General features: G+C 35.4%; 1 protein-coding gene across 1 annotated transcript in view; it reads left to right on the forward strand.

Moving 5' to 3' along the window:
• Window positions 1-14,695: 14,695 nt before the first annotated feature.
• Window positions 14,696-27,223, forward strand: part of LOC111632807 (nucleoprotein TPR-like) — an 82,907-nt gene continuing 70,379 nt past the window's right edge. The window contains exons 1-3 of the mRNA XM_023377333.1: window positions 14,696-14,939; window positions 19,410-19,514; window positions 22,982-23,055. Coding sequence (XP_023233101.1) covers window positions 14,783-14,939; window positions 19,410-19,514; window positions 22,982-23,055 — 336 coding nt within the window. The 5' untranslated portion in view covers window positions 14,696-14,782. The remainder of the gene's footprint in view (window positions 14,940-19,409; window positions 19,515-22,981; window positions 23,056-27,223) is intronic.

Below are 27,223 nucleotides of genomic sequence, written 5' to 3' on the forward strand. Positions count from 1 at the left end.
CTAAAGACTAAAGAGAGAAAGACATGGCCGAGCAGTGAGCATAGCCTGTGAAAGGGGAGGAAAGAGAGAAGAAGGAGTGGTGAGTGAAGGTGGAGAGGTGGGGGAAGGAGAGGTGGTGAAGGATGAAGTGGGATCCATGAGCGCCTACACGGGTCCGTTGATTTAACATGAAACACATACAGGGAGCAAAAAACGGTGACTACAAAATGATCCAATAATGGTACAGAGATTGAAAGTGACAATATGCACGCAGAGACAGACAGTGCCTATTTACAGTGGAAGCGGCACAAAACATATTATAGGGTTAACACACGGAAATTGGCAGGTATTTGCCAGTACCCCCTAGAAAGTAATTACAGGACAGACCAAGACCAACCCAAGTTGGCGGGTTACCGTGCATGAGTACCGGCAAGAAGACCCGTTACAGCCTTAACTAGATAACTTACAAGGTAACTATTAACAAGCCCAATATACAAAAGAATTAATATCGCGGTATACAGGGTTGAGCCTAACATAGGCTAAACAGTAAACAGGAATAATAAAACTAAAATACATTATTACAAATAAACACAATAAATGAGAAAATACAACTAATATATACATTTACATATACCTGCTCCAGATGGCTGTTTACATTGCCGTAAACAGCCATAGGAGCCCCTCTTCCAGTAGAGGATGGCACAGACACAGAAGACTCAGTTGAAGATTTTAATGTTCTTGATGAACTTGATTAGCGCCTCATAAAGTTTCTTGTTGCTAATCAGGCAATCAAAAGTACAGGGCCATGCGATGTTTTCTTCCAAAGCGGCTGAAATTATAGTTTTCCTTTCCTTGTTGTATAGCTGACAGTAGCACAGGATATGCTCGCTGTCCTCCCAGGAGGCAAGGGGGCAGGGACAAAGCCCGTCTCCCTTGTTGAGGAAGCGGGCCAGGTAGCTCCTCAGGTTGCCGTGACCGGTGATAAGCTGTGTGAGTTCGTAGTTAGGGATGAAGTGGTGATATTTCTTCCTGTCAGTGATTGAGGGAAGGAATCTGTGTACCGTCCTTCCGGTGTTACTGTTGTTCCACTGGAATTGCCAGCGGCCAATGAAGTAAGTGTGCAGATTCTTTCTGACCCAGCTTAAGGGGATCTTGTCATACGTACTGTCTTTGAGATTGGTGATTGCTTTTCTAGCTAGCAAGTCCGCCTGCTCATTGCCCTTGATACCAGAGTGGCCCCTTATCCACTTAAGAATAATTGGGGTCCGAAGGGTATCTAAGACACACAGAATATTTTTAATTATTGGAAGTTTGGTATTACCTTTTCTAATTTGGTGTAATGCTACTCTGCTATCAGTGTTTATAATGATTTCACTTCCTTTAAGCTTCCCACTATTGTTGGTGACAAATTCAATGGCTTTCCAAATGGCAAGAGATTCGGCTTGATTGTTCGAACAATAATTCGCCAGCCTGAAATATTTCTGGTAGGTGGTTTTACCCGTTGTTGAGTGAATTACAATAGCACCCCCCGTACCATCGTCTGTGTGGGAACCGTCCGTATAAATATTGATACTATTGCTTGTTTGATTGTAGTTGTCGAGGGAGATTTCATAGTTTTTATTCCTTGCGGGATGTAGGTTTAATGGTGTCGTGATATCCAGCCCCTTTTCTGTGATAAGGGTTGACAGATTAGGAATGACATCTCCTACCACAAAAGGAGCTATCTTTTTGTCATAGTCTTCTTTAGTGATTTTCTTTTCGGCTAGCTTCCTCATATTATAAGAGATATACCTTTCTGCTATAAGTAGGTCCACTGGCATCAGGTTTGCTATCGCCAGGAGCCCGTCAGTCGGGGCTGTCCTATACGCCCTTGCCACATAGATGGCCGCTAGCCTCTGAATTGATAACAATTTACGCTTAATATGAGCGTTTGACACCCTGTATCCCCAAACTTCACAACCGTAGGTGATAATCTGTTGGGTTACCGCCACATAGGTGGCCCTCCTGGCCCTGTAGCTCAGACCCCATTTATTACGGGCGATAGAGGCCATGGCACATGAGACCTTCGTTGCTTTGTCATAAATACTGTATATGTGCTCCTTCCATAGCAGCTTCTGGTCCAGGATCAGCCCAAGGTATCTAATTGCCTTTGTGTGGGGTATCCGCTGATCCATGATCTTGACTGAGGGGGGTTTTTGTAATGGGTTACCTCTGGGGAAGAGCATGCAGCTGCTTTTCTTATAGTTGATCCTAAGATTGACCTTACAGCTCCAGTCATAGACCAGAGTGAGAAGGCCATTCATTTCCTCTTGCAGCTTCTCTTGATTCGGGTGGGACATCACTAAGACTGTATCGTCCGCATACCCTTGTACCATTGCATCCAAAGGCCTGCCCTCCTGAAGGTTAAGTAACCCATTGTAGAGAATGTTCCACAGCAGTGGGCCAGATTTGGACCCCTGCGGGCATCCCCTATTAATGCTTCTAGTGTAAATTTGTTTATCATTATTGTAAAAATTTGCTCTTCTGTCACTAAGGTAGCTCCTGGTAATTTGGTACAAATTGTCCGGGCAGTTGGCCTGACTCAGCTGGTGGAGGATCTCTGGCCACCAGGCGTGGTCGAAGGCCCCCTTAAAATCGACCGCTACTAATAAGGTGTGTTTATCTTTCCTCTTAGCTTTAGAGATGTATTCTGTGATGTTGTCAAGGGCACTAATGGTGTTCTTGCCCCTCCTAAAACCAAATTGGAGGGGATGGAAGAAGTTTACTGATTCTAGATGATAATTAATCCTTTTGTTAAGTAAAGCATCCAGTACTTTCCCAAAGATGGGGAGAAGAGAGATCGGACGGAAGTCCGAGGGGGTAAGGGCTTTCCCCTTGCGGTCCTTAGGGATCAGCTTAACAGAGGCCACTTTCCAGGGCTTTGGAAAGTAGCCAATATCTAGACACTTGTTGAAGATAACAGAAAACGTGGTAGGGAGAGCATAGACGGCTTCCCTGGCAGTACGCCAGGTAATGAAGTCCGGGCCTGGGGCCTTGTTTTTCTTTATATTGTTAGCCTCCTCCCATATTTCATTGGCAGTAAAAGGTTTATCCCTGTACCCACATTTGTGAGTGGGGGCCCTTTCCCTAATGGCCTTATGATGGGCCGAGTCCTTAGTAGGATCATCCTTTGGGAATATTTGGTGTAACCGGGTATACTCTCCGGGGCAATCTTAAACCGCACGAGGAAGACAGCTTCCGCCGCAAGACGACTGATAAAACCATCGGTCCTCGCAGCACGTCGAGATAACGAATTGGTTTCCTACTGTATTCAATTGGAAGAAAATTATTTTGAGCTGATTACGAACGACGTGAAGCGAATAGCATTCCAACTGCGCCGAAACAACGTGCAGAAACTGGGCGCGAGTGATTGACACACTTCCTCAATCGTCATCCGCAGCTGTCCGCGAGAATCCCGCAGTCGCTTTCGAAAGAAAAGTTTCTAGGATTCATAGCGAAAAAAGTGCAACAACTTTTACATCTGCTCAATTCCGAACTTGACAAAGGGAGGCACGATCCAAGTCGACCGTTCAACATCGACGAGAGCGGAATAACTTGTGTCCGAAAAAGAATTCGCGGGTCATCGAGCCGAACGGCAGGAGAGTCCTCCAGAAATCTTTGTCTAGCAAAAGAGGAAAGCCAATTACAATAGAGATGAGCGTATCCGTCGATCTCTCTTGTGTTCGTATTTCCCAGTTTTCTGGGAAACATGTTCGTGAGAATCGCTGTTTTGCGTCCCAGGGCGCAATCGCTGGATTCCATCCATTAGGATGAATGCAAGCTGATTTATTCTGCGAATAGATGACACACTTTGTCCCACACACCAAACTTACAGCTACGGATCCCGTGTTTCTCGTGTTAGACGGACATTACTCGCACACGCGAAACTCGGAGGTATTTGACTATGCACGACGAAATTTTGTGTTGATCGTACGCCTCTCCACAGCACACATCGAATGCAGCCCTTGGACGACTACACAATATACGATAAACCTAATATCTCCTAGTGGACGAAAATCGGATCTACTGATGGCGGAAATAAGCACCACCTTCTTGGTACTGTATTTGTCACTGTTTTCACATATTTACCTCAAAAATTCAGTGGCTTGCCGTTACCATATCCACCTAGTTACGGTACATGACTCGGTGGTTGGTGCTTCTTTTCGGCTATTTACTTTCTTGTTGTCTATTGTAATGTCCACAAGAGAGCGAGACAGTTAGTGTCGACGGAATATCATACAGTTAATCTACAAAGGCGGCCGGATGGTCGAGCGGTCAAAATGGCAGCCTATCGCTCTGGGGGACCCGGGTTCGAATCAGAACGGGTCGAAAAATCACCAGGAACCTTTCGGGGCGTGGTCCGTTCGGATATGTCGGGCCCCATCCCTCACCACCCGGCAGCCCCATTGTGGGCCTGGCTGAACCCATAATGGGCTTGCAAAAAAAAGGCCCTCTTAGTGCCCACAGGGCGGAAAGAGTTAATTAAATAAACTTGCCAAAACAGTTCTCTTTGTATTCACAAGACGGAAAGATCTTAAATATATATATATATAGGCATTCTAAATACACGGAAATTAACTTTTGTATTCAAACGATATTTTTGTTCATATGGCAGTCATTATGAATCTCTAACAGGTACTGTACAATTATAAAAATCGCCGAGGACCCGGATCGAATCCGGGTGCATCGAACTACTCCGGGAAGGTTTTGTGGGCAGTTAGTCCAGAATGTCTCGGGTCCCGTCTATCATCATCGTGGACTCGGGCGAATCCACAACGGACATGAATAAAATTGCTCGGTTAGTGCCCATAAGGAGAAGAGACAGAGTAATGAAAAAGAAAAAGCGATAGAAAGGCGACGACGCCAGCAGGTCAGCAAACAAAAAGTACGAAATGCTTTCCAAACCTCAACTGCTATTTACCATTAATTCACACATCTCGACGTCAAGACTAATTTAACACCAGTGTATTCGAGGAACCATTTACTAAACGAAAACTTCCGGATTCGATTCCCGGTACTCCAGAGTCTAGGCCGACGACTTAACCGCCTCGGCCATCCAGCGTCGTCTTTAATATAAGCTATTCGTTTTACAATGTGTTGCCGAACACGCGTCATAAACATCATAACGCGTTTGCTTAGAAAAATATTTATTTATCACATCGATTAATTTAGTACTCTTTAAAATGAATGGCAATGAACGACGGAAGGATATAAATATAGATTTGGAGAAATACGAACGGGAAATGGGATTTTGGAATGATTATTTATCGATTCCGCAGTTTATTCTCTATGATTTTAATTACGTTTCAACGTAATGCTCAAGTCACTAAATATAGTATAGTATCACGCAGATACGTAGTCAGGGAGGGGCTGGTGGTGCTAAACTCCTCCGAATTTCGATAGAAGCCTATTGCCGGTATCAAATCGACGGCCGGAAGGCCGAAGATGTTAAGTCGGTGACGACACAATATTTGAGGAATGAAACCCTGAACAGAAAATCCTGGCTACGTACGCCGTTAATCATTCCTCACTAACAGAATAAAGAAAACAGTTCAAGATCTTTCTAGCCAAAGCATGGCGTAGTTACTCGGCAAAAATCTATAAAATTTGAAAAATAAATTTTAAAACTTTAAAATTTTTTCAACTTTTATTTAAAAATATTTTACGTTTAAAATAAATGAATTATAATTTATACAAATTTAGAAAGTTTTTTCTACAGAAAGAAAAAAAAATCGAAGGAATTAAAATTGTGTATTCGCTAGATGGCACTACAGATTTTTCAACAATTTTCGTCGGGGAAGAGTTTGTATGTTTTGTAATTACTGTATTTTCGCGGGCTTTGACTTTACGTAAGTTTAAAATAAATGGCGGAGTTGATTAAACTGGAGAGCATTTTAGGAGAAAACGATATTAAGAATCTAACCGATTCTATTAAAAGCTCGTTAGAATCTTATTTAAGGTCTCAACACGAAACCGTAGAAGAACTTCGGAAAGAAAATGCTAGTCTTAAGGCCACGGCAGGTAAACTTAATCGCTTTATGTCACAAATAAAAAACAATTACTTGTAAAACCATCGCATAACATTTATTTTGATATTATAAAAAGTTTAACGCCGCCGAGAAATGTTAATTAAAACTAAAACACAAACGTTTTCGACTAATACAATAGGTCGTCTTCGGATGTAATTAAACTCGAATGCCTCTTCAAAAATGGAACTTTTAAACGAAGGCACGTCCGAACTCTTACATTTAAAATTTAAAACGAAATATTAGACAAATTAACAATTAAATAAACAAAATAACAAAAATAAAATAAATGCTTCAAAATATATGGTCGGTGCAAATTAGGAAGTTTTATATTGTAATTTTTCTTTTGTGCCGAAGGTAGTCCGTCCGCATCCCCCGGCATTTGTGCCACCGTCCATTAATTTCCTTTTGTAAATTTCGATTTCTCCTTTGCCCGTTCCTAACCGCGGTCGTTCTTTTCGTAGGTCGTTTTGGATTCGGTAAACGTTTCTCGGTTGCGTAAAGCGTTAACGTTACTTCGTTAAGTATTTTACCGTGCCGTGTTAGATTTTTTTGTTATAAAATGTTTGTTTAAATAAAATGTCTAAAAAAGTTATAAAAAAATTGGTATTTTCTCGATCTGTATTTCTGTCGGCGACTCCTCTGTGCTACGAAACTTGTTTTCGGATGCTTCGGGCGCCCGCGGGTTGCCCCCTCTGCCTCTGTGCCCGGACGCTTGAATTCCGAGGATCCGGAAAGTGCCGTTCTTTGCCTTTCCGGATCGAGACGAAAAATTTTGTTTCGGTGCCGAGATCCGGACTTTCCGGCTCCTCCTCCGTTCCCGGTGTCGTTGGGGCTCGAACGGAGTTTGGTTTGGCCCGTCGTGCCGAACTAAGAAACGTTTGAACGTTTTGAAAGTGTTTGCTTTTAACTTTTTAAACTGCATGTTTGATATAAAACTTGTCGAGATCGTTGCGTGTACCTGGTGGCGTGGCATATGGGGCGGCAGGGGCAAAATTTCACAATAAATAATAATAATATCTTGTAAAAATTTGAACCGTTTTATTTCATATTTTTGTCACACCTACAATTCGGACCGATTGAAATGAGCACAGAATTTTTCATTACTTATTCTGTGCCGAAACTGAATTTTAGTCTTTTAAATTGAGATACCTAAATAAGGGGGCGGCGAAATTTTCCTCCGCACCGGGCGGCTGACGCCCACGCTACGCCACTGCGTGTACTGTAGTATATAGAATGCGTACGTAGTGATTGCAAATATATATATATTTGTGATCGCTAAGGCTGCAACATCTAGACACTAAAAACTGTGTAAGTAGTTATAAAAATTATATAACAAGTTATGATTTTTAGTGGCTGGATGTCCCAGCTATAGTGATTACTAACTATTAGAAATGAATCATTTACAAAATTTTCATTAAAAGAACACCCATTAGTAAACACTTCCTTAATTTAAGTCTATATATACTGTACACATATTTAAATTTAATGCATTTATTTATTTATTTATTTGAATTTATTCTTTATAAATTAAATATATTCTTAAGAAATATTTTAATTTGGAAAATTGGATTACTTAATCTAACTCAAATATATGTAATTCTTGTATTTCTGTATAGCAGTATATCTAGAGAAGGCGTATTGAGAGAAATGTTAACTATATTTTTTGATAAAATTTTATAAAAGTTGGCAATGTGTTTATAAATTAATTAATTAATCTATTCCTTATTTTATTAAAAGAAGGGAATGTTTTTGGTCAAATAAAAATGACTATCTTTGGCTTAGAACAACTTACTTAACAATTTAGAATGATACTTTTTTCATTTAGTTAGACAAGTTCTAAGTCAGGTGATCAAATATATTTGACTGAAAACATTTCTTTCTTTTAATAAAAATGTTGCTCCCTGAAATAAACAGTGATTTAATTTATTCTTTTGTATTTGTATGATTTCGGAGATTGGCTGTCTCACTAATGTTGACTCACTTTGGTTAAAACCGTCCATAAAAATGTACCAGATAAGCTCTGATTGTTATTAAAATTAAATGAGAATGTTAATTTTACCAATATGTTTAATTTTTAAAAGATGTTTATGGATATATACAGTAAAACTTCTCTAACTAGAAGCTCTGGGAAACAGGAATTACATATGATTCAAGATAGAGAACAATAAAGTAAAAAATGCCAATTTTGAATAGATTTGTATTTTTACCTCTCTAGCATTATATAAAGAATCTTTGATAGTTTTTTTTTTCTTTTGTTTTATATTTTTATAAGTTTAATATGGTGCCTCATCATTCCTTCTGTTGCTTTCCGTCCTTTTTGATATGTTGATGCCTCTATTGCTACTCTCATTAGAAGAGCATTCTTATTACTGTCAACACAAGTGCTTGTAAACATTGAGTTGAGCACCATTGGTTTGGCAGTATGCATAGTTGCTTTTTCTCATGCTAAGTTTACACCTGTTTTTAATATGGTTAGGGAATCACGATTTTCAAGCATAACACTGCATAACAAGAGATAGGTGTCAATTGTTCAACTGCTATTGCTGTACCTTAGACCCCCTGCCATATGCATTTGCTGTATATTTAGGTAACACAACTTTCTCCTGCCCCTATTCCTACTACTGAATTTATGCATACTCATCTGTAACTATCAGGATAAACTCTCCACCTTTGAAAACTTGAGAGTTTATGCTATGCCATTAGTGAATTCTGTAACGGGGTGAATATGACGTACATTGGGGCTACAACACAAATGCTTGCTAACTGCCTAGCTGAGCACCGGGAAGATGTAAACCTACCACAGAGCTCACCAAAAATGTGCTTGAACAGAACTATAACCTGTTATGGACTCAAAGCTACTCGGGTGCTGCAGTGATCGGAAATGTGTTTTTGTATGGGAATCTCTTCTTACAACATTAGAGCCATGTAACACATGATTAGAATAAGGAGAAAGGCTGAACTCGATGGTATAGCCTTTAAGAAAAGGAAGGGGGTATGATAGAAGGAGAGAGAAGGGGGGAAAGGATAGAAAGGAGAAGAGAAGAGGGAACTATGAGCATCTGTCGGGGATCAATTATTTGATTGAGATACAGGTACATAATGTGCATGTGTAGAGTACAGGCACATAATTGTTATATACAATAGAATTAGTATGCTCAAAATACAGTGATTTAGAAATACCATTGAGGCCACCCAGGAAGTTGGAGAAATCGGATGGAATGGTGGCGGGTGTTGAACTAGTGAAGAGATGCCTAGATGACAATGGTATTGTCATTATTGGGTGTTGACATGGGCAGTCACTGTATAGTTCACTAAGTTTAGGTGGTTTACAAAGTCCTTAAACCCATGGAAGATATTGGGGATTTCAACCAGGGTGCTGGTCTCACAGGGCCAAAGATGTTCATTATTCTCGATAATTTTCCGAAATTTGCTGCAATGCTGTGTGAATTTTATGCAAGTGAAAATGATATGGGTGGGGTCTTCTTCATTTGATTCACAGCTACATAGACTATCAGTTTTTTTTCACAAATTTCCTTAAATAGGTGTTGAAACCGCCATGTGCAGTGAGCAGTGAAGTGTACCATAAGCTTCTTGCATCTGATGTTGGACAGGAAGGTATGTGTGAGCCTACTTGTCTGGCTGCTGTCCCATTCTCTCTGCCAGCAGGAGGTGATGATTGAATTAAGTTCACTGTGGACCCAGGATTTCAGAACTGGAAAGTAACAACAGGTGTTTGCAAGGGATGAGGCATATTGGCTTTTTCATTCCCGTAGACATGTAACACACCCACACTTGACCTATCCAGTGTGTGGGTTGCCTTATATAAATGGCTAAATAGTGATATGTATGTGCCATCACACCTTTAATGTGGATGTATGCTCACACAAGCACTGCATGATGTTTCAAATTCTTGCATAAGCAAACTTTAATCATGCACATAATGACTTTTAATTTTGATTTAAATTATATTTATTCCATTTATATTATAATATTGTCTTCTATATTTTAAGTCTTGTTCACCTGAAGACGATGAATATGTTTGTTGAAAGCGCTTGTGAAAATAAACTGTTAATGCTGCACTCTGTATCATTTTTACTTTCTTTTACAACAATCTCATCACTAATAACTTAAAATTAAAAGAATGTCAACTAAAAGTTTAATATATGATTGGCACATTAAATTAATATAATATCTTAGATAATAGTTATGATCTTTAAGATAATAAGACACACTGTTAATGTCTCAAAAATGATCAATAGTGAACTAGTTTGTTCCTGTGAGTAGTTGTTTTTTATAAATGTGAAAAGAGTTATAAATTAAAGAATTTAATGTACTTAGATTATTTTGTTTTCATTTCAATCTGCTTTCTACTAAAATAAACTTGTGCATTTTAAAAGTTAAGATATATAATTTATTTATGTATATGGTTCAAGAATTAATTAATTATATTGACATTTACTAGAGAGATCGGAATTTCAATTGGAAAAAGAGCTGCTGGAAAATCAATTAAAATTCAAAGAAGAATCCGAAAAGTGTCAACAATTGCAAAGTCGTATTAAGGAATTAGGTAATGAAATTATTTAATGTTAAATCTTATTTGTGGTGATTATCTTTCTTGTCTCTAATAACATTCCAACAATAATCAGTTAACATGGGAGGCATTCAGTTTTCTTTATACTGCTTCACCTGAGTGAGTATGTATTTATAAAAATTTTTACCCTGTTCATCAGCTACATCACTGCAACTCTGGAAAGTAATCCAGATGCAAGTCCAGGAAATGCACTTTCAGAGATATATTGCATTCTAAATCTTGATATGCATTAACTATCTGAGTCACCAATTCCTTGTAGTTTGTTTTGAGCTTTTCTTCTTCCCAGGAAGTTACATTTTTAAAACATCCATGCTTTTTTTTTCCTTTATCTGCTAGACCTGTTTCAAATTATGCATCTTGTTGAAGTTCTCTAATTTGAGGTCCAAGAAAAACACCTTTCTTTCTTTTATTTCTGCCGGTAAAAGATAAGGAAATTTGCTTGTAACCTTTCTACTGAACTGGAATGTTTAATCTATTTATGCACACAATGACAACTTTTGTACTTATTCCAGCAACTTTATTTGATATATTACTATTATATGATATGTCAAAATTTTGTAACAGCATTGACCCAATACATGTCTGAATCTGGGGTGTCCACCTAATGGAATGAAGCCAAGCTAGTGAATGTAATTTTTGATAGAAAAATTATGAATAAGTGAAGTCATAAAAATATACAAAGCCAAATTAAACGAAAATTTCATAAACAATGAGTATATATTCTTAGTCCAGGCTTGGCAATATTGGATATATATCTGTAATTCATAATCTCTTTCACCTTTCCCGACAACATTTTCGATAGTTCTTATATTTCACATGATTATATCTGTAAACTATAAAATTAAGGGAGTTTTCTAACGTCTAGGTTATTAATTTGCAAAGTGCAAAAAATGCATAATATTTTAACTTATTATTATTATTATTNGTACTGTACCGTGACTACACCAAAGATAGTGATCCATTTCGTAAAACGCACGTCGTGATCGAGCGGTACGACGAGTTAGAAAACGGAAAAAAACGTTTGCCATGGCATCGTCCATCTCGAGCTGATGGTCTGATGTGGAAGGGGATAAAACGCGGTACCCAACGACGTATTAAGGTGACATATATTCACGAGCAAACTGACTATATTGAGATCCGAAGACGACGGAATGGTTCTTCCGAACTTTGTTGCGCGTTTCCTAATATTGCCTATGGTCAAGCTTGCATTCCCCGCGGTGCAGGTGATAGTAGCATCGACGCCGGAAGGCGGTGTCGCGGGTTCGATTTCCACAACAGGTACTAAGCTTTTTTTTTTTATCGTAAAACCAATCTTCTAGAACATTTCGGATGTTTCCATTCCCCGAATCGTCGCCCGTATTTTACAGCAGTGTTTTTCAACCTTCTTGAATACGCGACCCCTTTACAAGTTAAAAAATTCTGACGACTACCCTAGGGCAGGGGTCGGCAACCTGCGGCTCGCGAGCCACATGCGGCTCTTTGGATGTGAAGCTGCGGCTCTTTAGTTCCATACGCAAATATTATTTATTTTATCAAAAAAAAAATTTAAAAATNATTGGAAGAAAATTATTTTGAGCTGATTACGAACGACGTGAAGCGAATAGCATTCCAACTGCGCCGAAACAACGTGCAGAAACTGGGCGCGAGTGATTGACACACTTCCTCAATCGTCATCCGCAGCTGTCCGCGAGAATCCCGCAGTCGCTTTCGAAAGAAAAGTTTCTAGGATTCATAGCGAAAAAAGTGCAACAACTTTTACATCTGCTCAATTCCGAACTTGACAAAGGGAGGCACGATCCAAGTCGACCGTTCAACATCGACGAGAGCGGAATAACTTGTGTCCGAAAAAGAATTCGCGGGTCATCGAGCCGAACGGCAGGAGAGTCCTCCAGAAATCTTTGTCTAGCAAAAGAGGAAAGCCAATTACAATAGAGATGAGCGTATCCGTCGATCTCTCTTGTGTTCGTATTTCCCAGTTTTCTGGGAAACATGTTCGTGAGAATCGCTGTTTTGCGTCCCAGGGCGCAATCGCTGGATTCCATCCATTAGGATGAATGCAAGCTGATTTATTCTGCGAATAGATGACACACTTTGTCCCACACACCAAACTTACAGCTACGGATCCCGTGTTTCTCGTGTTAGACGGACATTACTCGCACACGCGAAACTCGGAGGTATTTGACTATGCACGACGAAATTTTGTGTTGATCGTACGCCTCTCCACAGCACACATCGAATGCAGCCCTTGGACGACTACACAATATACGATAAACCTAATATCTCCTAGTGGACGAAAATCGGATCTACTGATGGCGGAAATAAGCACCACCTTCTTGGTACTGTATTTGTCACTGTTTTCACATATTTACCTCAAAAATTCAGTGGCTTGCCGTTACCATATCCACCTAGTTACGGTACATGACTCGGTGGTTGGTGCTTCTTTTCGGCTATTTACTTTCTTGTTGTCTATTGTAATGTCCACAAGAGAGCGAGACAGTTAGTGTCGACGGAATATCATACAGTTAATCTACAAAGGCGGCCGGATGGTCGAGCGGTCAAAATGGCAGCCTATCGCTCTGGGGGACCCGGGTTCGAATCAGAACGGGTCGAAAAATCACCAGGAACCTTTCGGGGCGTGGTCCGTTCGGATATGTCGGGCCCCATCCCTCACCACCCGGCAGCCCCATTGTGGGCCTGGCTGAACCCATAATGGGCTTGCAAAAAAAAGGCCCTCTTAGTGCCCACAGGGCGGAAAGAGTTAATTAAATAAACTTGCCAAAACAGTTCTCTTTGTATTCACAAGACGGAAAGATCTTAAATATATATATATATAGGCATTCTAAATACACGGAAATTAACTTTTGTATTCAAACGATATTTTTGTTCATATGGCAGTCATTATGAATCTCTAACAGGTACTGTACAATTATAAAAATCGCCGAGGACCCGGATCGAATCCGGGTGCATCGAACTACTCCGGGAAGGTTTTGTGGGCAGTTAGTCCAGAATGTCTCGGGTCCCGTCTATCATCATCGTGGACTCGGGCGAATCCACAACGGACATGAATAAAATTGCTCGGTTAGTGCCCATAAGGAGAAGAGACAGAGTAATGAAAAAGAAAAAGCGATAGAAAGGCGACGACGCCAGCAGGTCAGCAAACAAAAAGTACGAAATGCTTTCCAAACCTCAACTGCTATTTACCATTAATTCACACATCTCGACGTCAAGACTAATTTAACACCAGTGTATTCGAGGAACCATTTACTAAACGAAAACTTCCGGATTCGATTCCCGGTACTCCAGAGTCTAGGCCGACGACTTAACCGCCTCGGCCATCCAGCGTCGTCTTTAATATAAGCTATTCGTTTTACAATGTGTTGCCGAACACGCGTCATAAACATCATAACGCGTTTGCTTAGAAAAATATTTATTTATCACATCGATTAATTTAGTACTCTTTAAAATGAATGGCAATGAACGACGGAAGGATATAAATATAGATTTGGAGAAATACGAACGGGAAATGGGATTTTGGAATGATTATTTATCGATTCCGCAGTTTATTCTCTATGATTTTAATTACGTTTCAACGTAATGCTCAAGTCACTAAATATAGTATAGTATCACGCAGATACGTAGTCAGGGAGGGGCTGGTGGTGCTAAACTCCTCCGAATTTCGATAGAAGCCTATTGCCGGTATCAAATCGACGGCCGGAAGGCCGAAGATGTTAAGTCGGTGACGACACAATATTTGAGGAATGAAACCCTGAACAGAAAATCCTGGCTACGTACGCCGTTAATCATTCCTCACTAACAGAATAAAGAAAACAGTTCAAGATCTTTCTAGCCAAAGCATGGCGTAGTTACTCGGCAAAAATCTATAAAATTTGAAAAATAAATTTTAAAACTTTAAAATTTTTTCAACTTTTATTTAAAAATATTTTACGTTTAAAATAAATGAATTATAATTTATACAAATTTAGAAAGTTTTTTCTACAGAAAGAAAAAAAAATCGAAGGAATTAAAATTGTGTATTCGCTAGATGGCACTACAGATTTTTCAACAATTTTCGTCGGGGAAGAGTTTGTATGTTTTGTAATTACTGTATTTTCGCGGGCTTTGACTTTACGTAAGTTTAAAATAAATGGCGGAGTTGATTAAACTGGAGAGCATTTTAGGAGAAAACGATATTAAGAATCTAACCGATTCTATTAAAAGCTCGTTAGAATCTTATTTAAGGTCTCAACACGAAACCGTAGAAGAACTTCGGAAAGAAAATGCTAGTCTTAAGGCCACGGCAGGTAAACTTAATCGCTTTATGTCACAAATAAAAAACAATTACTTGTAAAACCATCGCATAACATTTATTTTGATATTATAAAAAGTTTAACGCCGCCGAGAAATGTTAATTAAAACTAAAACACAAACGTTTTCGACTAATACAATAGGTCGTCTTCGGATGTAATTAAACTCGAATGCCTCTTCAAAAATGGAACTTTTAAACGAAGGCACGTCCGAACTCTTACATTTAAAATTTAAAACGAAATATTAGACAAATTAACAATTAAATAAACAAAATAACAAAAATAAAATAAATGCTTCAAAATATATGGTCGGTGCAAATTAGGAAGTTTTATATTGTAATTTTTCTTTTGTGCCGAAGGTAGTCCGTCCGCATCCCCCGGCATTTGTGCCACCGTCCATTAATTTCCTTTTGTAAATTTCGATTTCTCCTTTGCCCGTTCCTAACCGCGGTCGTTCTTTTCGTAGGTCGTTTTGGATTCGGTAAACGTTTCTCGGTTGCGTAAAGCGTTAACGTTACTTCGTTAAGTATTTTACCGTGCCGTGTTAGATTTTTTTGTTATAAAATGTTTGTTTAAATAAAATGTCTAAAAAAGTTATAAAAAAATTGGTATTTTCTCGATCTGTATTTCTGTCGGCGACTCCTCTGTGCTACGAAACTTGTTTTCGGATGCTTCGGGCGCCCGCGGGTTGCCCCCTCTGCCTCTGTGCCCGGACGCTTGAATTCCGAGGATCCGGAAAGTGCCGTTCTTTGCCTTTCCGGATCGAGACGAAAAATTTTGTTTCGGTGCCGAGATCCGGACTTTCCGGCTCCTCCTCCGTTCCCGGTGTCGTTGGGGCTCGAACGGAGTTTGGTTTGGCCCGTCGTGCCGAACTAAGAAACGTTTGAACGTTTTGAAAGTGTTTGCTTTTAACTTTTTAAACTGCATGTTTGATATAAAACTTGTCGAGATCGTTGCGTGTACCTGGTGGCGTGGCATATGGGGCGGCAGGGGCAAAATTTCACAATAAATAATAATAATATCTTGTAAAAATTTGAACCGTTTTATTTCATATTTTTGTCACACCTACAATTCGGACCGATTGAAATGAGCACGGAATTTTTCATTACTTATTCTGTGCCGAAACTGAATTTTAGTCTTTTAAATTGAGATACCTAAATAAGGGGGCGGCGAAATTTTCCTCCGCACCGGGCGGCTGACGCCCACGCTACGCCACTGCGTGTACTGTAGTATATAGAATGCGTACGTAGTGATTGCAAATATATATATATTTGTGATCGCTAAGGCTGCAACATCTAGACACTAAAAACTGTGTAAGTAGTTATAAAAATTATATAACAAGTTATGATTTTTAGTGGCTGGATGTCCCAGCTATAGTGATTACTAACTATTAGAAATGAATCATTTACAAAATTTTCATTAAAAGAACACCCATTAGTAAACACTTCCTTAATTTAAGTCTATATATACTGTACACATATTTAAATTTAATGCATTTATTTATTTATTTATTTGAATTTATTCTTTATAAATTAAATATATTCTTAAGAAATATTTTAATTTGGAAAATTGGATTACTTAATCTAACTCAAATATATGTAATTCTTGTATTTCTGTATAGCAGTATATCTAGAGAAGGCGTATTGAGAGAAATGTTAACTATATTTTTTGATAAAATTTTATAAAAGTTGGCAATGTGTTTATAAATTAATTAATTAATCTATTCCTTATTTTATTAAAAGAAGGGAATGTTTTTGGTCAAATAAAAATGACTATCTTTGGCTTAGAACAACTTACTTAACAATTTAGAATGATACTTTTTTCATTTAGTTAGACAAGTTCTAAGTCAGGTGATCAAATATATTTGACTGAAAACATTTCTTTCTTTTAATAAAAATGTTGCTCCCTGAAATAAACAGTGATTTAATTTATTCTTTTGTATTTGTATGATTTCGGAGATTGGCTGTCTCACTAATGTTGACTCACTTTGGTTAAAACCGTCCATAAAAATGTACCAGATAAGCTCTGATTGTTATTAAAATTAAATGAGAATGTTAATTTTACCAATATGTTTAATTTTTAAAAGATGTTTATGGATATATACAGTAAAACTTCTCTAACTAGAAGCTCTGGGAAACAGGAATTACATATGATTCAAGATAGAGAACAATAAAGTAAAAAATGCCAATTTTGAATAGATTTGTATTTTTACCTCTCTAGCATTATATAAAGAATCTTTGATAGTTTTTTTTTTCTTTTGTTTTATATTTTTATAAGTTTAATATGGTGCCTCATCATTCCTTCTGTTGCTTTCCATCCTTTTTGATATGTTGATGCCTCTATTGCTACTCTCATTAGAAGAGCATTCTTATTACTGTCAACACAAGTGCTTGTAAACATTGAGTTGAGCACCATTGGTTTGGCAGTATGCATAGTTGCTTTTTCTCATGCTAAGTTTACACCTGTTTTTAATATGGTTAGGGAATCACGATTTTCAAGCATAACACTGCATAACAAGAGATAGGTGTCAATTGTTCAACTGCTATTGCTGTACCTTAGACCCCCTGCCATATGCATTTGCTGTATATTTAGGTAACACAACTTTCTCCTGCCCCTATTCCTACTACTGAATTTATGCATACTCATCTGTAACTATCAGGATAAACTCTCCACCTTTGAAAACTTGAGAGTTTATGCTATGCCATTAGTGAATTCTGTAACGGGGTGAATATGACGTACATTGGGGCTACAACACAAATGCTTGCTAACTGCCTAGCTGAGCACCGGGAAGATGTAAACCTACCACAGAGCTCACCAAAAATGTGCTTGAACAGAACTATAACCTGTTATGGACTCAAAGCTACTCGGGTGCTGCAGTGATCGGAAATGTGTTTTTGTATGGGAATCTCTTCTTACAACATTAGAGCCATGTAACACATGATTAGAATAAGGAGAAAGGCTGAACTCGATGGTATAGCCTTTAAGAAAAGGAAGGGGGTATGATAGAAGGAGAGAGAAGGGGGGAAAGGATAGAAAGGAGAAGAGAAGAGGGAACTATGAGCATCTGTCGGGGATCAATTATTTGATTGAGATACAGGTACATAATGTGCATGTGTAGAGTACAGGCACATAATTGTTATATACAATAGAATTAGTATGCTCAAAATACAGTGATTTAGAAATACCATTGAGGCCACCCAGGAAGTTGGAGAAATCGGATGGAATGGTGGCGGGTGTTGAACTAGTGAAGAGATGCCTAGATGACAATGGTATTGTCATTATTGGGTGTTGACATGGGCAGTCACAGTATAGTTCACTAAGTTTAGGTGGTTTACAAAGTCCTTAAACCCATGGAAGATATTGGGGATTTCAACCAGGGTGCTGGTCTCACAGGGCCAAAGATGTTCATTATTCTCGATAATTTTCCGAAATTTGCTGCAATGCTGTGTGAATTTTATGCAAGTGAAAATGATATGGGTAGGGTCTTCTTCATTTGATTCACAGCTACATAGACTATCAGTTTTTTTTCACAAATTTCCTTAAATAGGTGTTGAAACCGCCATGTGCAGTGAGCAGTGAAGTGTACCATAAGCTTCTTGCATCTGATGTTGGACAGGAAGGTATGTGTGAGCCTACTTGTCTGGCTGCTGTCCCATTCTCTCTGCCAGCAGGAGGTGATGATTGAATTAAGTTCACTGTGGACCCAGGATTTCAGAACTGGAAAGTAACAACAGGTGTTTGCAAGGGATGAGGCATATTGGCTTTTTCATTCCCGTAGACATGTAACACACCCACACTTGACCTATCCAGTGTGTGGGTTGCCTTATATAAATGGCTAAATAGTGATATGTATGTGCCATCACACCTTTAATGTGGATGTATGCTCACACAAGCACTGCATGATGTTTCAAATTCTTGCATAAGCAAACTTTAATCATGCACATAATGACTTTTAATTTTGATTTAAATTATATTTATTCCATTTATATTATAATATTGTCTTCTATATTTTAAGTCTTGTTCACCTGAAGACGATGAATATGTTTGTTGAAAGCGCTTGTGAAAATAAACTGTTAATGCTGCACTCTGTATCATTTTTACTTTCTTTTACAACAATCTCATCACTAATAACTTAAAATTAAAAGAATGTCAACTAAAAGTTTAATATATGATTGGCACATTAAATTAATATAATATCTTAGATAATAGTTATGATCTTTAAGATAATAAGACACACTGTTAATGTCTCAAAAATGATCAATAGTGAACTAGTTTGTTCCTGTGAGTAGTTGTTTTTTATAAATGTGAAAAGAGTTATAAATTAAAGAATTTAATGTACTTAGATTATTTTGTTTTCATTTCAATCTGCTTTCTACTAAAATAAACTTGTGCATTTTAAAAGTTAAGATATATAATTTATTTATGTATATGGTTCAAGAATTAATTAATTATATTGACATTTACTAGAGAGATCGGAATTTCAATTGGAAAAAGAGCTGCTGGAAAATCAATTAAAATTCAAAGAAGAATCCGAAAAGTGTCAACAATTGCAAAGTCGTATTAAGGAATTAGGTAATGAAATTATTTAATGTTAAATCTTATTTGTGGTGATTATCTTTCTTGTCTCTAATAACATTCCAACAATAATCAGTTAACATGGGAGGCATTCAGTTTTCTTTATACTGCTTCACCTGAGTGAGTATGTATTTATAAAAATTTTTACCCTGTTCATCAGCTACATCACTGCAACTCTGGAAAGTAATCCAGATGCAAGTCCAGGAAATGCACTTTCAGAGATATATTGCATTCTAAATCTTGATATGCATTAACTATCTGAGTCACCAATTCCTTGTAGTTTGTTTTGAGCTTTTCTTCTTCCCAGGAAGTTACATTTTTAAAACATCCATGCTTTTTTTTTCCTTTATCTGCTAGACCTGTTTCAAATTATGCATCTTGTTGAAGTTCTCTAATTTGAGGTCCAAGAAAAACACCTTTCTTTCTTTTATTTCTGCCGGTAAAAGATAAGGAAATTTGCTTGTAACCTTTCTACTGAACTGGAATGTTTAATCTATTTATGCACACAATGACAACTTTTGTACTTATTCCAGCAACTTTATTTGATATATTACTATTATATGATATGTCAAAATTTTGTAACAGCATTGACCCAATACATGTCTGAATCTGGGGTGTCCACCTAATGGAATGAAGCCAAGCTAGTGAATGTAATTTTTGATAGAAAAATTATGAATAAGTGAAGTCATAAAAATATACAAAGCCAAATTAAACGAAAATTTCATAAACAATGAGTATATATTCTTAGTCCAGGCTTGGCAATATTGGATATATATCTGTAATTCATAATCTCTTTCACCTTTCCCGACAACATTTTCGATAGTTCTTATATTTCACATGATTATATCTGTAAACTATAAAATTAAGGGAGTTTTCTAACGTCTAGGTTATTAATTTGCAAAGTGCAAAAAATGCATAATATTTTAACTTATTATTATTATTATTTTATATATTCATACTATTTTTACATTTGTTCTTATTTTAATATTCACTGTATTAATTGTAAAATTTATTCTTATTTTAATATTATGTGTGGCCTTTATTCTACAATTTGAATTTAATTTTTTTTGTTTTTTTTAAATCATATCCATAGAACGTTTCTCTATCCTTTAAATGATTGATAAATGGAACGGGTCGTAACCTGAAGAGGGCCACTAAAGGTGACCGAAAATGTTTGTATTCTAAATAAAGTTGCTGGAATAAGTATAAAAGATGTTGTTATATGTGAAATTTGCTTGAAAGACAAACAAATTCTCTTCCATTTATATCCATGGCCTTCACAAATTGTTTAATAAGGTCTAGCTTAATGTGAAAAGAGGGGGAAAAAATACTTCTCCATGAGCTATCAGACTCTCATGTTGTGTATTTTTTCCCCACTTTCCAATTTTGTTGAGGCCAATTCTTTTTGGTGTAGTGATTCTTTCTGCCTCAACTGTCCTGAATTCAGTAATGTTTGTATTTGGCTGGAGAAGATTGTATTCCTGTAACCCGAAACCTAGCAGTTCAGTGTTTTGCTTACTTAATCCAAGTCACAGATGAAATCATTTAAATCTGTTTGAGTTAAAAAGTGTCTGACTGGATCATTTTTTCAGGGGATGTTGGTAATTCCTCATTGCTACTTTCTTCACTCTCACTGTCAATTTCATTTATTGATCTTGAAGATACTAGAATTGCAAACTAACATTGTGCAACCTAGTAACACAACTGTCAACATTGAAACAGAGACTCAGAAGTTATGTTGCCAGCATCTCTATCAAAAATTTCCATTTGTCACAAACTAAGAATTTGAGTGAAATGAAGCTTTAATATACTTATAACTAAAACACTATGCTTTAGAAATGCTTATTTTCATCTAAGAAAAAACACTTGTATAAAACATTGTAAATTATCAAACATTTCATGTTATCTGAGTTTTTGATTATTCAAAATATCCTTGGTTATCATCTTGAACAGTTGGGACTTCACTGCATTTACATAAAAACTTTTTCTCAGCCATTACTTTAGGATATCTATCACTCTACCTTTCATTATTATTATACATCTGATAGTGAAAATATTAAGCATTTGATTATATTATATAAAATGAATGCAACAAGACTTGAGAAAATTCCAGACCAGTAAAAGTGACACTTTTTGACAATGCATTGAAGATTTCTTGATATTTGTTTAAAAATTCAGAGTACCAAATTCACTAATTCATTAAAGTTGGTGAAATAAAAATTAGATATTACTTTCAATTATCTTAGTGAAACTGTAGACTTAAGACTTATAAAAAAAGTATAAATTATAGTAATATTTTAAAATTAAGAAAAAGTTCTTGTGCTAAATTTTTTTTATCAAGATATTAAATGCATAATCTTTTCATTGCCAATATTCAAAATTTTTAGATTGCTTTCTTTTCCAGTTCATAACAAAACAGAAAAATTCTTACTATGAACATTTTTGTCTATGTGAAATATCTTTATTCTGTCTATCTTCAGGTATTTAAACAATATCGAACAAACGGCTCATAAAATAGAATGTTTTTTAAAAGTTTGGATTAATTATGTAATTCGAATACGTTACATTAAAATTTAAACATATGTAAAATATTTGAGGCATATCTGAATAGATAATCAATTAATTTCACGTAAATTAGGATGTAATTTAAACTATCCTTAATGTGAGTTTCTGTTGTTGGAATCTAGTTCAAAAATGGAATGCCATGCTGTGGAAAGTGTGTCTGTTTCCTTGAAGTTAATAGCAACTCCCTGTTTAATTGCCCTATAGATCTCAAGCGATTTGAGGTACTTGTACTACTTGAGTTGTGCCTTCTCTGTGTAACAATTTAGCATTATGTAATTCAACCTGAACTTCCTCATTACTCGCATATGTTGCTAATGCCGTAGTAGTCAGCATTTTTGTTATGGAGTATTCATGTTCTTTCATCTTCATGGCAAGACCTCTGGCTGTTGCTTCAATGTATGTTAATGAGCGGTTAACTCGGTCATCGTGAAAGAATTTTTCTGTTTTATTATGAACTGATGATGGTTTATTTGGTGAGTGGTATATTAACAATTACCCAGTTTTTAAAATATATTGATTTCTTTTGACAAAATGTATTGTTTTATGGAGAATTGCTTCTATAATAATTCAGTTGTATTGTTTAATATCAATATTTTAATTAAGTTTTTATTTAATAAATTAGTACTGTGTTATATATATTTTTTTATATATGTAACTTGTTCTTTAGAAAGATAATGTAATAAGACTGTAATATATTATCATGAATTATTAAGTGTGTATTTATTTTTATTGTCATGAAAATAATTTCTATACTAAATTTAACTGTATAAATTTCTGTAATGACTTGATTGTTTATTCAGCAAACTTTTTAGAAATAAATTTTAAAAAATATAATCAATGTAATTAAATGTCTTTGAAATTTAAATTATTTATATGTATTTAAAAAATTTTATTTTCAGAAGAGAAACTTGCTAATAATCAAAATGAGTTACAGAAATCTCAAAGTTCATATAACTCTACTGTTACAGAACTGGTAATGATTTAAAAGATTTATTGAAGTTTATTAAAGTATAGTCCATTTACTGTAACCTAGTACATGGAAAAGAGAAGAGATTTGGTTGCCTTTTCTCACTGCTGGACAAAATATATCCTTCTGCAGTTTCTCATTCTTGTAGCATGCTAATGTCAACCATATTAACTGTGAAAAATGAACAAGAAGGCGGAGCATATTGCTATTCAACCAATCATTGAAAACATAGTTAATTAAAATACAAAAATGTTAAATATATATATTCTTTTCTCAATTTGTAAGTTTCATTCCTTTAATTACTACCACTGAGGATTAAATAATTTAGAAACATATCATTTCTTACAAATTTAAAGTTTTAGAGGGAACTATTTCTCAAGGAAGAGGTGCCCAAGGTTAGAATAAATGGACTATAGTTATTATTTATTATTAAAGTAAATGATTAGTAGAGAATTATTATTTAATTGCTGAAGTTTCAATAAACTGTATGTAATTACTACAGTAGAGCATTGATTATTCGACCCCCGATTAACCGTCACATTGGTTAACCGACTGTTCTAGTTGGCAAATTTCAAATGTCCGCTAGTGATGTGGCACTACAATATTTGGCTATGTCTTGGCTACTTTAATATAATTTTTGTTCAATTTTTGCGTGTTTTAGCTGGCAACGCTGGCTCAACCATGAAAGGGAGGCCAGTATTTAAACAAGATTTAATTTTCTAATTATGAGTGGTTGTTTGTTTTGTGAGTAATAAAATAATTTAAAAATAATTTTTAATGATACAATAGCGATGATTATTATTTTTAAAAAAAATTTGTTAGGTTTAACATCGATGAAAATTCAACACAAAGTAGGTTAACGATATACTAATATACTAATTACATTTAACTAATTAATAGCAATATACTAATATACTAATTACATGGGATATACTAATATACTATACTAATAATGTATTTTTTTCATTATTTTCGGTTATCCGATTTTTTCAGTTATCTGACCAACCAGAGTCCCCAATTGAGTCGGATAATTGATGCTCTACTGTACTATTGTTTAAAAGTCTTTAAAATAGATTAATTAATGTATGAATTTTGATTGTAAATAATCGTGTCATAATTTCTTAATAAATTTTTGGTACTTTTTAAAAAATCAATTGAGAATAACATTCAAACTCTAACTATTAATATTACATGAGTACGGACAGTTATACATATTTACCACCCAAATTAATAGACATTTTACAAGAAAATTTCATCAAGTGTCTTCTTAGTTGCCAACCATTTTTTGTGGTCTACTTTACAGACACCAAATTTCAGACTTCATAAAAACTTATTCCTTCTAGCTGGAACTATTTATAAATAGATATACTAATGCTTCCAGCAATGACAATATATACATCAAGCAAATGTTTGAATTAAGCTAATTAAACAATTATTTAATTTAAATAGAGTTGTTCCAGAACGTTTTTCTTTCAAAAAGTGTTCCAGATTAAAAAGTTTGGCTAAAAAATCTTTAATAGAAGCCTAATGATAGCCTCCAAAAGAGGTTGAAAACATTTGCTTGATGTATACATCGACATTGCTGGAACATGCAAAAAAGGTCAGTATAATATCTGTTTCAGACTTAAGTTTCTTTCAGATGTAATACAGTATAACCTCTGAATAGTGGACACAATCAAGAAGTTTGTCTGTTATTTAGAATTGTGTATTATTCGGAGGCACATGCCGGTGGCCATGTTGTATTTAAACCTGGTCATTATAAAGTGAAGAATACGATGGATTACGAAAATATCAAACTTGCATTAGGAATGTGAAAATACCAAAAAGTATATGTAGCATATATAATTAAAATATATATACAGTGTATTATTTATCTTTTCAGCTGTAAAAATCACATTTCAATTGAATTCTAACATATTGTATAGGATGCTTCAATTAAATGGAACATAAAAGTTACAACAAAGCATAAATGTTGATTAATTATTAATTCGTCAAAAACAACCTGAGCAAAAATAATGAAAAAGAAAAATGAAACTTATTATGAACAGAAGGGTGGATGGAGGTCTGTTTAAGCAATGAGAGTTTGAATGTCCAGTTACGAATGCAATTTGCTAGCCATTTCAAGGGGTAAGAAATGTATTTAGTATTTTTGCATTTATAATGTCATTTATGATCTAAGCAACTAATAAAAATACAGTGATTTGTCTTCTTTGTAGTTATAAGTAGGTGTAACTTTTTGAACATTTTTGCTTTTTTCAATAAATGATTTATTAAAAAAGCCACCACAAAGCTGTTAAGATCATAAATTACATCATAAATGCAAGAAAACTGAATATCTTCCTACACTTTAACCTATCCCATGTTGAAATTTTTCTCCATTGCATGTGGTCACCATGTTGAATATTTGTTGATGTTAAGCCTAAGAAAAATTTTTTTTTAAATAATAATCATGGCTACTGTATTGTTAAAAATTATTTTTTTATTTTTCACAAACAAAATAAATATATTGAAAAATATAAAAACAAAATAAATTATATTTTGAAAGTTTGTTTAAAATAAAAATTATGATGCATAGCGACATTTAGTATAAAGAATGTTCTGATGCAGAAACGTGTATATTCGGGGTCAACGGGTTAGGTCAAATGAGGTCAACACGAAAATACTCAGGAACAACACGGGACAGGTTAAAGTGATCAACAAAGTGCCTTCATAACACAATCTTTGAACTTTACCAAATAAACGCTGTTTATTTGGTAAAATTATTTCCTTTTCATTACTGCTGCTCTTTTATTACTGCATTCTTGTCGAATGAATAATTTCGGAAAAATTTATGATTTTTCAGTACCATAAGCTTAATTCCAACAATAAGATTCCAAACGTTGTTCTTGGAAGCTTTTTATTTTACAAATTCAGCTTGAGAAGTTCTACTGCATTCAAATTCAGATACAAGATCATATTTTTTTTTTCAGCATAATTGTTGTTAGCTTTTGGATGCTCATTTCCAACAGAAATGTGAAAACATGCTGCAAGTCAGTACATGCATGATTGAATGAGACAACCCAATTCTGTTGTGATGTTAAGATATGTGGTGTGGATTCATTTTTCTCCAGAAGGGTAGTTGACTTATCAGATGTCTAAACAAATTTGAAGCAGAAAATGTCAATTTATCCAATGGTGATAAATTAAATGATATTGAGTAAATTGGAGTTTTTTAGCATCAGTGCTTATGTAATTTGGCACGGACAATAAAACACTGACTGCTTTACCAACAGTTTGAAATTATACCTATGATGACGTATGAAGACTTATGTAGTTTTAAAAATAAGAAAGAACTTACAATATTTTGAGGTGTCCAACAGGGACAGGATGTAAAGATATTTTATTTATGTAATGTTTTATTTTTTTAATTTTGCAAATTTTTTACAAGTTGTTTTCCTGGCCATTTTTTAAAAAATGTTGTATTTGAAAATATTTTACAATGTATGTTTGAAAGCAGAACACACTTTCAGAACATTTTAGAATCAAATTACCATTTAAATCCAATTTGTAATTAATTTAACATATAAGTATGTACTTACCCATAAATTTTATATAAAATTACAATAATTGTCTGCTTCTTCTGGAGTTTTATAAAATTTTCTATAATCTAAATGCTTTTGGATGCATTTCATCTATATTCAGAGTTAAAATGAAATTTCAGGTGTTCCAAATTCCATCAAATGTTGCTTGCATTTCAAATGTCTCATCTACCAGAAAGTATTATTTAAAGTGTAATATATACACAAGCTTCTAGAGCACTGCTAAAATCTTAGTTCAAAATTATTTTGCTATGACAATCAGTTACCACTCACAGGAACTGGATTTTGTTTCGAGTCATCAGTACATGTGGTGGTCTTCTCTTTGTTTCAGTTTAGTGTTCCGTGTTTATTAAAAAATGGAATGCTGTATATGCCATTTGACGTATAAATACAAACAAAGTTTAAGGAAACATATGACAGAAAAACATAAGAAGGATTTTAGTGAAGATAAAGTTTTAAAAATATTTAAATGTAATTTATGTCTAAATGAATTTCAGAAAAAAGAAGAAATATTGCCTTATTTCAGCAAGATACTGGTACATATCATTTTTATTATTAATAATATTCTGACATATAATTCATTTAGTGATTTTAAG

The sequence above is a fragment of the Centruroides sculpturatus genome, unplaced genomic scaffold (genome assembly GCF_000671375.1).
Source record: "Centruroides sculpturatus isolate CEXI.00-Female unplaced genomic scaffold, Cexi_2.0 scaffold777, whole genome shotgun sequence".
In the NCBI taxonomy this organism is placed as follows: Eukaryota; Metazoa; Arthropoda; class Arachnida; order Scorpiones; family Buthidae; genus Centruroides; species Centruroides sculpturatus.